Below are 12,566 nucleotides of genomic sequence, written 5' to 3' on the forward strand. Positions count from 1 at the left end.
GGCTAACGGCAGTGATCAGAGCTTCGCTCCAGCTGCTGCTGATATAAATGGATACCAGTTATTTAATATAGCCTGTATTCACAGCATGTAGAAGGAGCTCAACTCCAGAGCTCTCTCCACACATGGTAACACCTACAATCATGTACATGTGCATGATTTTGCACTAAGGGCTTAAAGGGGTTTCTGAAAACCTCTATCCACAAGCAGAGTTGTTTTTTAAAAAAAACAAACTTTGCTTAAGGGGCAGGCTATATTTCTTGTTCGAGGATCGCATTGCAATCCTCGGACTGACCGTCTGCTCTCCTGACCTGAGGGTGACAGCTACATAGAAATACATCACGCTGTCATGCTCAGATCAGGAGAAGTGCCGGTCAGTCGGTGCACTATGATCTGATCCTCGCACAAGAAATATGGCCGTCTGTATGTGCCCTTACTCTCTTTCCCTGAGTTAGCGTTGAGTCTCTGCTGTTGCTCCTGGCGTCTGTTATGGTCTGCAGTGCTATTGTCACGTTGCTAGCATTGTAGCCAGTCAGTGAGCTCCGAGGCTCTTAGCTACTCTTGCCATCTACACGGGCAGGGCTGCTAAGCTCACTTATTGACTGCAGCACTGTCAACATAATGTCAGCACTTCAGCCAATAACATACACCAGGAACAGTGTACAATGACCTGTCCTTCTGTCAATCAATAACTCTGCGGATAGCTGATAGCTCAAGAATACACTGTTGTTCCAACTGATGTGATTTGTCATAACAGAATTTTTGTTTTATTTTAGGGAAAAGATGGAGTGTGTGCATGTCCTCCTGGACCATATATGGTGGGTATTTTTTCACAGAAAATGACATCTGACATCTTAGTTCTCTTTCCAGCCTCACCAGCTATGTTTCTCCTCCACAGGGTAACACAGAGGGTGGTGATTTCTGGCGATACGGAATCCAGGTTGGTTTTATATAGTCTTCATATGTGTCACGCAACAGTCCTTGTTTTAGCTTTATGTCATCTTTGGAAAAGAAGCTAGTATACCCTACAAATTCCATACAATGGATGTACTAGTAGTACTGATAAACCAAGGAAATAAGTCAAAGTCAAATCTACAATTAAGAAGGGTATATTTGTATATCATGCACTTAGGCCGCGTTCACACATTCAGTATTTGGTGAGGTTTTTACCTCAGTATTTCTAAGCGAAAACCAGGAGTGGAACAATCAGAGGAAAGTATAATAGAAACACGTCACCACTTCTGTATTTATCACCCACTCCTGGTTTTGACTTGCAAATACTGAGGTAAAAAAACTCACCAAATACTCAATATGTACACGTGGCCTTACAGTGGACTCTAAGGTTACGTTCCCACTATGAGTATTTGGGGAGTTTTTGATGTTGCTGATTTTCTGCAGCAGTTCTGCACCTAGTAGCTAAATTAGGTATTTTTGTCATTGCATTTTTCTACATTCTGTATTTTTATTGCATTTTGTACTAAAAGGCGTATGAGTTTTTTACCTGTGAACTTTACACATCTAATGCAATTCTATGGGGAAAAGCTGTATTAAAAACTCAGTGCACTTACAAGAGAAATTGATATGTTGCGGATTTAGAAAACACATCACAGGTCAGTTTACACTGCATGAAAAAGATTGAGCAGTGGGAATGAGATTTCTATAAATCCCCTTCACTCTGCTGGAACTGTGAGATGTTGCATTTGTTTGGGCAGCAAAAATACACAGCATGAAAAACTCACCAAAAACTCATTGTGGGAACTTAACCTGACACTTTTGAAGCAACCATCATTTATGCTCTTGAAGATTTCAATTTACAATCAAAATATAAGGAAAATAATCTACGGACGTGAATCAGCTTACAATAAATGTTTTGATGTTCAAATAACTCTTGTGATTTAGAGTAAATTTACACTTGTAGGTTTGTTACATTTTTGTGTCATTTTGGCCTATGGTTTATTCCGTTTATATTAGTTATAAATAAGTAATAAGCAAATGGCCAACGCTAGCAAAAGTTACTATTATAATTCCAATGATATTTCACTATATTTTTGCCACTAATTTAGTCTTTAGGAAACCCACTTATCTGTAATAGAGCTTCATTAAATATTCATCCAAGTTTCATCAGAGTTTGGTCTGATTTTCATCAGTTTTTCTCGTATGTGAAAAAAAAAGTTTCTTCACCTTTTTAATCCTTCTCTACCAAGTCTTCTGGTAGTGGGTCAGGTCTAGACTCCTGTGTGTATTTCCATGAACCTTCTCCTATCAGCAGCATCTTTACCTTGAATTTCCAGGATTGGTAGTTCTGGGAAGTCAGATTTGGCACTGAGTTGCTGCTGGCGGCCATCTTTTCTTCTTCATAGTACACTGTTGTTCTCTCTCCTCTGGGCTGTTCTCTGGGTCTTTGAGTTTCTGGGTCTTTGGGCCTATAACCTGTAGGCAGTGGATTAATCTCTATACTGTCCAGCCATTGAACAGTGAACATATATTTATTCAGGAACAAAGATAACACAGCTTACAACTGGTATTTCTTATACTCAATCAATGATGCCCAAAGCTTTTCGAATTTAGTGATGGCATTTCTTTTTAAATAAATACCCCTTTCAAGTTTAATAACCAATTGATTTTGTTTATGAACTCTAGAATTGTGGGGTCTGATCTGTTATCCAGTATTCAGCTATTAACTTCCTAGCCATATACAACATACGAGAAACAGCAGTTTTACAATATTCATCAATAGTTAAGTCTTCAATGTACCCCAATATGCACACCAAAGGTGTAGTATCTATATGTACTGAATGAACCCTATTTATAATATCCAGTACACTCTTTCAAATATCCATCCTTAGATGTTCACCATCTCCTCTTAATGTTTGCTGTTCAAATATCTGCTTTATTTCAGGGACCTCCCGGACCACCTGGACCTCCCGGTCCTCCAGGATTACCCGGTCACCAGGTGAGCCGTATTCTTAATTTAGGAAGGGAGAGTAATAAAACTGGGTCCCCATTTAAAGTCTATAGCGGGAATTTTCATGCATAATAATACTGTTATTAGCCACATTTTTCCAGCCTGTATGACATAGATATTGACCACAAAGGGGGCCTGAAAAGATATAAAGCAAGAGACATCACCATGATGCAAGACTTTGCAAGGTGATAAATCTAGAAAGTAACATTTGAAATGCCAATAAGACATTCTTCTACTTATATTTAAATTTTTCATTAAAATCTTAAGAAATCATTTTAGCTTCTGTTAACATTAATATACCATTGCTCAAAGTAAGGGGAAGATATAGAAAACTGTTTTTGATGTGTTCTTATACTTCTTTAACTGGCATTGTGCTTACCAATGTCAAGGAGAGATCTTTGTGATCAATAGTGATCTTTCTTATCACGGTTTACATTATGGTGACTTTGTTGGATCAGTACATTTTGCCAATATGAAAGAAGCAATATTTTTTTAGCCAGGGAATGAAAGTTAGCTGCGAACACAGCATTCAACCTATGTCACAGACTGACTTACCAGTATGAGGACCCTGAAAACTTTTGCTCGCTTTTAGGTTTTGAAGAAAATTTGGGTGTAATAGGCATACAGTAATGAGAATGCTTTTATAACATAGAATAATTGATATCACTAATAAATTGGATGTTAGTATATGGTTACAGAACAGAAAGATTCAGATGTTAGCAATTCATTACATAATTATAATCAGTCTTGTTTGCTCATCCGCATTAGGCTCTGTTCACATGTTCAGTAATCATTTGTTAGAACGGATCCAGCAGCAATCTGTTGACAAAAATGTTGTGCAGGCACAACTTTTTTGCCCAGCTAAAAAAACTGATTTCAACTGGATCCGTTTTTTTAACATTGAAGTCTGTGGAAAATGGATCCGTTAAATATCCATCAGTGTTTCTTTCATTTGAAAAGGATCCGTTTTTTGCTTGCTGGATGTTTCAAATGGAAGAAAACGGATGGCTATTTAATGGATTAATTTTCCACAGACTTCAATGTTAAAAAAACGGATCCAGTTGAAATAGTTTTTTTAGCTGGACAAAAAAGCTGTGTCTGCACAACTTTTTTTGTCAGTGGATTGCTGCTGGATTCGTTCTAATGGATGTTTACTGGACACAAGAATGTAGACTTATACCACTGAATAACAGTGAGTAAGAGGTTGAAGTGGATTTCTCACTAAACCCATCTATCACCTATCGTCAGATAAGCAAATAAATGTATCACTCCTGGAGTCTGATCACTAATCTAGAGAAGTAAGGTCCCAAAGTAAGGTCCCTGTGTTAATTTAAGTGTGTGGTGCTTTATGGAGCAGTGGCCAAGCACCAACAACTTTAGCACCCTGTTCTCTGGATCTGTGAGGTTCCCAAAAGCCAGACCGCCAGTGATCATAGATTTATTACCTATACTGTCGATAGGGGATAAATATGTTTAGTAGAAAAAACCCAAGCAAATAAACTCTACTATCAAGGAAATATACTCCTCTACATTGAAATGGCAACATCAAAAAGTAAAAGACCTGGAATTATGGAATCACAGGATTGGTATGATGAAAAAATGGAAACAAAATTTTCAAAACATCTCAATTTATTCAGTATCAGGTATGAACGCCATGAGCAGAAATACACACACTTACACACCTTGGCATTCTATCAATGAGGTTATTAATGGTTGTCTGAGGAATGTTCTGCATGCTGAATGCACTTGGGCACACAAATTATCAAGATTCGATGCTGCAGCTCTCTTTGCAATTGCCGGAAAAAGAGGTCCCAGATGTGCTTGATGAGAGATAAGTCCGGTGACTCTGCAGGCCATGGAAGCACATTTAGATTATGCAGGCTGTTCACACTAGTATAAGCTACACGCAGCCTAGTATTTTCATGTTGATAAGTGGCTCCTGCGACACTTTGGAGAAATGGCCATATTTCTGGTTCCACGACCAAACCAATATAACACCGAGCTGTTAGTGTACCTGAAATGAAAACAAGAGAAATCCAGCTACTATACATTATGCCACCCCACACCAGAATCTTGAGAGTAGGACCAGTGTGACGTTCTCACGTGAAGGCGTCTTCAGTCAGACGTCCACAAAGTCTCCTGACCAATCTCCGGCTATCATTGCGTCCAAGACAAAAGCAGGACTTATTGCTAAAGAGGAGAGATCTCCATTCCAGCTTTGATATTGCTGTCTTGCTCTGCACCATGTTAGCCTTTCAGAGTGATTGTATGAGCTCAATAGAACACCTGTAGCTAGACATCTGGCTCGTTGCCAATTACGTGCAAATGTCTTCTGATGGTTTGTTAGACACCATTCATTTCATTCCTTAGTCTTGATATCAGACATCCAATTTCACTTTCAGTACAGAATGCATCAATCGTGCGACCAGCAATACGGCCATTTCTCCAAAGTGTCCCATGAGCTGTTTTTCAACAGGACAATACCAGGCTGCATGTTGTTTCTGCAAGCAGCCTGTGTGCTAAACATGCTACCATGACCCACAACCTCTCCTGACTTGTCTCCCATTGAGCACGTCTGGAACATAATTGGCCATGAATTGTAAAGGGAGCTGCCAAGTGCTTGGGTGCTTGCCCAAGTGCATTCAGCATGGCAGCTGTCACGGGTGTGTTGCCACGAAGATCGTCACGAGTACACAACCTGACTTCTCGCAGCTGACTTGTTGGTGCTTTGTGTTTTCTCGGCAGTGTAGGAGTTAATTCTCTCTCTCTCTGGGCTAGCTGAGGTCCAGCCTCGCCCAGCTGCAATCAATGCTTCTTTGGTGAGACTCCTTTATATTCCTGCAGGTCTGTTTGGGAGGTGTCGGTGAAAGCTTTTCATTCAGACTTACAGAGCGGATCGTGGTGTTTGGAGTTGCTGAGATAAGTGTATTTGGAAGTGTGTTTTCCCTTTCCTCGCTTTATCATTTATCTCCTTTCCCGTTGGTGTTCCCTCTGTTGTAGTTGTTTAGAAGTTGTATGCAAGGTGGTTTTGGTTTTTCCCTTGTACTGTCTCGTTCGTCTAAATACTGTGTGTGGGCATATTATTTCTGGTTCCCTATTGTTGTGATCGGGGTCCTTCTCAGGACTAGATTACTTAGGTGCAGGGATCCTCAGAAGGTAGGGGTTACGCTGGCGGCCTGGACCTCTGTACCTTTAACAGTACCTCCAGGATGAGGGATTAGTCAGGGCCCCAGCTTAGGGTCAGCTTAGGCCCCCTACCTCCAGTATTCTGTGACAGTGTGACATTTTCACCGACCACAAGAACCTGCTATATCTGGAGTCCGCTAAACGTCTGAATCCCAGACAAGCTAGGTGGTCATTGTTTTTTACCAGGTTTAATTTCGTCGTTACATATCGTCCTGGGTCTAAAAATGTAAAGGCGGATGCCTTATCTCGTAGTTTCCCTGGGGCCGGGAATACGGACGACCCGATTCCTATTCTTCAGGAGGGGGTGGTGGTTTCGGCAGTATGCTCTGAGCTGGAGGAGGAGATATTGGAGGCTCAGGGAGACGCCCCTGTTGGACCTCCGGGGAGACTGTTCGTTCCAGATCAGTTGCGACAAAAGGTGATCGAGGCACACCATAACTCAGTTTTTGCAGGACACCCGGGGAGTAAAGCAACTGTGGATCTCCTCTCGCGTCGGTTTTGGTGGCCTAACTTACATAAAGAGGTGGTAACTTTTGTCGCGTCCTGTGGGGTTTGTGCGCGCTCTAAGACCTCACATACCCGTCCGTCTGGGGCCCTCTTACCTTTGAAGATCCCGGAGCGTCCTTGGACTCATCTGTCTATGGACTTTATTACTGACCTCCCTCCGTCTTCGGGTAAAACGGTCATACTCGTTGTAGTGGACAGGTTCAGCAAGATGGCACATTTTATCGCTCTTCCGGCTCTCCCTAATGCTAAAACTCTTGCGCAGGTGTTCATTGGGGAGATTGTGAGGCTTCACGGGGTACCCTCCGAGGTGGTGTCTGATCGGGGGTCTCAGTTTGTGTCCAAGTTCTGGAAGGCGTTTTGTGCACGGCGGGGGATGCATTTGTCATTCTCGTCGGCTTTTCATCCTCAGACCAATGGTCAGACGGAACGTATGAACCAGAGCTTGGAGACATATCTTCGGTGTTTTGTGTCAGAGAACCAGGAGGACTGGGCTTCTTTCCTACCTCTGGCAGAGTTTGCTCTCAATAATAGGCGGAGCGAGTCCACTGGTAAGTCCCCGTTTTTTGGGGCATATGGTTTTCACCCCCAGTTTTGTACTTTCAGTAGGGGGGGCTCTTCGGGGGTTCCGGAGGAGGAACGATTTTCCTCATCTCTCGCTTCAGTATGGAGAGGGGTGCTGAAGAATCTGAATACTATGGGGAACCGATACAAACGTATGGCTGATAGGAGGAGAGTGTCTGGTCCGGACCTAAGTGTGAACGATCAGGTATGGTTGTCTACCAGGAATATTAAACTTAAGGTTCCCTCCTGGAAACTGGGTCCCAGGTTCATCGGGCCGTACAGAATCAGTTCTGTTATTAATCCGGTGGCATTCCGTCTTGACCTCCCCCCTACGTTTAAAATTCACAACGTGTTTCACAGATCATTGCTTAAGAGGTATGTGGCGCCGGTGGTACCGTCACCTTTACCTCCCCCTCCAGTGGTGGTCAATGGTAACTTGGAGTTCCAGGTATCGAGGGTCATTGATTCACGCTTTAATCGCCGGTCCCTTCAGTACTTGGTTCATTGGAAGGGGTATGGTCCTGAGGAGAGGATGTGGGTTCCTGCGTCGGATATTAACGCAGACCGATTAGTTCGGGCCTTCCACACGACTCACCCGGATAAACCTGGCCCTGAGGGTCCAGAGGCCCCTCGTAGAAGGGGGGGTACTGTCACGGGTGTGTTGCCACGAAGATCGTCACGAGTACACAACCTGACTTCTCGCAGCTGACTTGTTGGTGCTTTGTGTTTTCTCGGCAGTGTAGGAGTTAATTCTCTCTCTCTCTGGGCTAGCTGAGGTCCAGCCTCGCCCAGCTGCAATCAATGCTTCTTTGGTGAGACTCCTTTATATTCCTGCAGGTCTGTTTGGGAGGTGTCGGTGAAAGCTTTTCATTCAGACTTACAGAGCGGATCGTGGTGTTTGGAGTTGCTGAGATAAGTGTATTTGGAAGTGTGTTTTCCCTTTCCTCGCTTTATCATTTATCTCCTTTCCCGTTGGTGTTCCCTCTGTTGTAGTTGTTTAGAAGTTGTATGCAAGGTGGTTTTGGTTTTTCCCTTGTACTGTCTCGTTCGTCTAAATACTGTGTGTGGGCATATTATTTCTGGTTCCCTATTGTTGTGATCGGGGTCCTTCTCAGGACTAGATTACTTAGGTGCAGGGATCCTCAGAAGGTAGGGGTTACGCTGGCGGCCTGGACCTCTGTACCTTTAACAGTACCTCCAGGATGAGGGATTAGTCAGGGCCCCAGCTTAGGGTCAGCTTAGGCCCCCTACCTCCAGTATTCTGTGACAGTGTGACAGCAGCACCTTCCTCAGACAACCATTAATAACATCATTGATGTCAACCAAGGCATGTAAGTGTGTGTATTTCTGCACATGACACTCATACTTGATCCGGCATTAATTGAGATGTGTCCATTTTTTCATCATTTGCATATCACTAACATGTGTATCAATTCTGTAATTTCCATAATTCCATGAGTTTTCCTTCTTGATGATGCAATTTCAATGTTTAAGAGTGTAGAATATCCACAGAAATGTAACTTACATGGCTACAATGACAGACCTTACCTAACATGATTGCGGTTTACATGAGTACAATTCAAGTACCTTTTTACACAATACAAAAATCATCACATGTAAATGAATTTTCCAATTTGGAGTAGAGATTTTTTCTTATTCCAGATTTATGTCAGTATGGTCAGCCAACAAAAAAAGGACACAATAATGAGGGAGATACTGTATGAAGAAATATGCTAAAACACAACAGACAGCAGGTGCAGTGCCCATTGGCATTTATGGGAATAGAGAAGTACCCTTTCATTACTGCTTTGTGTGTCCCAATAACACTGTTTTTGGAATCGATAGTACTTTATATGGATGTATGGGAAGCACACATTGCAGATAATGGAGACATATGGCACAAGCTTTAGCCCCAGATTTTTTCCTTGACTGTAGGGTTTGCCCGGACACAATGGTATGCCAGGACCACCTGGATTTCCAGGAGAACTGGTAGGTATTGAGCGCTGGTGTGCTTCTGCTGTGTGTCAGTGCCACGCTCTCTAAATGTACCCCAACCCCTGTCACACAGAAGAAGTAGGGCAGCTGTGACAAGTGCACATCTACCCTCCCCTTTTCTGGTGTTTCCATTGTGCCATTTTGCTTTGCAGGGTCACTGTGCAGTTATGTGTGTCTCATGTGTCTTAGACCTTCTATACTGTTATCTAACAGACCATTTTTTCCACAGGAAGCCCTGGCTGCAGAAAGAACCATTGATATCCTGAAGGTGAGGATGTCATAGGGAAAGACAAAAAGGAATGTGGGACTACAACACAGGTTTAATATATTTTAGTAGCCTGTTTTTGAAGTTTGTGTGTCTAGTGGGAAAGCCTTGGAACAAAGAACCAGCCACTTTATGGGGGTGATCTAGTTTATCTGATATCCCCCTACTTCATACAGAGTATTTGTGGGGACTGTGCCAATGGGCAGAAAACTCCATCCGCCATGAAAGGAGAAAAAGGAGAACAAGGCCAACCTGGGACTCCTGGAGCAGAGGACTGTGAGAGGGTATGCAGAAGTTGTACATCGGTCCACTGCACTGTCTTGTGAATGAGAGTTTGTGTGATTTTTTGTTGCCATTATTGCTTTACCCTGTAATGGATTTTACAAGGTGGGCTCAGACTGTGTTTAATTATTTAATTTTAATGAATGGAAAGGCACCATGAATAGACTTATTTGTTCAAATATCTATATTCCTTAAAGGCTCTGTGCACCATAATGCAAAACAAAACATGAAGCAACGTTTCAAATATGTAGCTGTGTGATCCAGGTTGATGCAGCTACAATTCCATGATTAGATACTATATTCAAACCCCATGTATTGCCTGATGCAGTATATATGTTTTCACACAACATTTTAGATATCCCAAAACAGATTTCTAACTTTCATTTTCTCATATAAAAATTCAGAGTCTTGAAACTCTAAGGCTGCGTGCCCACGATCCATAATAGCAGCGTTTTGGACGCAGCTCACCTGCGCTGCATCCAAAACACGGCGTTCTGCATTAGAAGCACAGTGGATGGGATTTATAGATTTTTTGACACCGCGTAAACTCAACGGCGGCATGGCTTTACGAGCTGCAGCATGGTCTCGCAACAAAAATTTCCCCAATAGAATATATTGGATGCGGTAACTCCGCATGTGTTCAATGAACACATGTGGATTTACCTGTGTGGTTGGACGCAATGAAAATATGCTGCATCCAAAGCGCAACTGTACCCTAAGTAGTGGAAAGAGAGCATTTGCCTAATGGGAACACCCACTGAGTTCATCACTTTCAGCTCCACAAGTATGTATGTATGTCAGAAAAAGCAAATAGTTTTTCTCCCATTACCATGGTGTTCATACCTCTCAAAAATGTTGATTATTTACATATAATGTGTATTTTAAAGGCTGTAGAAATGTAGTATCGTTTTTCTAATTCGCTATGTCTTTTTCCTCATGTTCAGGCATTGCAGGACCTTAGGTATCCATGGTTACGACCACTGATATAGGGACAGCTAGTTAGCTAGTTGCTAGTGGTCGTAGCCATAGATGCCTAAGGTCCTGCAATGCCTGCACATGAGGAAAGAAACATAGTGTATCAGAAAAACAATACTCCATTTCTAATTGAAGGTATTTGCTAATATTATCATTATTACACCTACTACATATTGGGATAGGATATTGAAGATGGGAATACCTCTTTAACTTTAATTGCTTTGTTTTTGTACTTGCACAGAAAAATGATATCTTTATAATTACAGTCACTTTAAAAGGGTTACAATGATTAATTGCTACCTGCACTTTGGGGAAAACCACACTTGAAATTAGAACTTTGTAGAACTTTAAATGGAACCGGTCAGCTGATACCTGCTGCCCAAACCATGGGCAGCATGTATCAGCTCGTGACTGCGCGATCATAGCCAAGTATGTTCTACTCTTATAATCACCACCGGTGACCGAGCTGCACTATTTACTAGTCGTATAGGCGGGTCCCTGGAAGCTTCTCCCCACCCACTGACAGTGACTGGCAAGCCTTTGCCTACGTTCATGTATAGGCAGAGGCTTGTCAGTCACTGCCACCAGGCAGGGAGAAGCGCTGATTAAAAGTATGTTTTTTTCTGAAACGCCGCAGCATTTTAGAGTAAAACATTCATGGCTGTGATTGCACAGCTAGAGGTTGATACATGCTTTCCACAGTTTGGGCAGCATGTATCAGCTTACAGGTTCCCTTTAACTTTACTGCAGCTATTTTGGTCTCTTATCAGTACCTGAAGTTCATAAGAACCACCAAATTTCCTCAAAAGGGTCATGCTGCACCTACGATGGCTTAAAGATGTTGCACAAACCTTTTGTACCACTGTGGGTTTCTCAGCCTATCAAACTACAGCTTTGCATGCAAGACTGCACCAACCAATTGTGTATAATAGCGCAGCACTTCTGCTACCTTTCACAGAATTACTTCCAGACTGATCTCGACTTCAGATGTATAAACTTTTTAATGCCTTAAACTTGCAGTTACCATTTTACAGTCTTTGACCAGTAGGTGGACCAAAAAGCTCAAATCCATCCACACGAATTATTACAATGGCATTGGCACTACATTAAACTTGAACTAGACTGAGAAATTGCATTTTTCTCTTCAAAATTCAAGCTCTGTCTTGGTGTAAGACGCACCTTGCTGAGTGAAGGATTACTGACAAATAGTAGATTAAGTGGATTGCAGAATCATTCCTGGTCTTCTCTAATACTGACCCAAACACACAGTTTTGATATAGTCTCCACAGATCACCAGGCAACCTTAATACGCACTCCTATTGACTATGAAAGGGGTTGCCCAAACTTGGGACAAAAGTCTGTAGTGACTCTGAAAGTCTGTATTCACTCTACATGACTCTAAAAGTCTGTAGTCACTCAGGCTGACTGAATCATGACAGCATGCTTTGCATAGACTGTCGTAATTCTCCGGTATTACGATTTGCATACCAGCCATCCCATGCCAACTAGAGTTGTCCAAAGTCCCTCAATTCACTCTTTTTGAAAGAAGCCAAACACATCTTGTCAGCACACGACTGCAAGTATGCAATTCGCATGCATTCACTATTCAGCAGTCCGGCTTTTCCCAGTGAGGCCTTGCTGAGCACTCATATTGTCTTCCTGAATTCAGAAGTGTACTAGCAGTCTACTTACAGCTTCTCACAGGTTCTCCATCACTCACAGACATCCATAAACCAATCACTTTGGAAGCTGGGATTAAGCATTCCCTATGCTCAATCTCACTCTAACCTGTCATATGTTGCATGGAGATGTCCACCAGACCATTATATATGC

The 12,566-nt window shown here is 42.3% G+C and overlaps 1 protein-coding gene across 6 annotated transcripts in view; it reads left to right on the forward strand.

Moving 5' to 3' along the window:
- The window catches only part of COL16A1 (collagen type XVI alpha 1 chain), a 210,262-nt gene that overhangs the window by 168,778 nt on the left and 28,918 nt on the right, over positions 1-12,566 (forward strand). For 2 of the 6 annotated variants that reach the window (XM_073665715.1, XM_073665716.1), the window contains exons 40-45: positions 774-815; positions 896-937; positions 2,897-2,950; positions 9,152-9,205; positions 9,441-9,479; positions 9,653-9,760. In XM_073665715.1, the coding sequence (XP_073521816.1) occupies positions 774-815; positions 896-937; positions 2,897-2,950; positions 9,152-9,205; positions 9,441-9,479; positions 9,653-9,760 (339 nt within the window). The remainder of the gene's footprint in view (positions 1-773; positions 816-895; positions 938-2,896; positions 2,951-9,151; positions 9,206-9,440; positions 9,480-9,652; positions 9,761-12,566) is intronic. The other 4 variants (XM_073665719.1, XM_073665717.1, XM_073665720.1 and 1 more) reach the window with 4 other exon arrangements.

The sequence above is a fragment of the Phyllobates terribilis genome, unplaced genomic scaffold (genome assembly GCF_046119375.1).
Source record: "Phyllobates terribilis strain yellow unplaced genomic scaffold, ASM4611937v1 Scaffold_2__4_contigs__length_985480577, whole genome shotgun sequence".
In the NCBI taxonomy this organism is placed as follows: Eukaryota; Metazoa; Chordata; class Amphibia; order Anura; family Dendrobatidae; genus Phyllobates; species Phyllobates terribilis.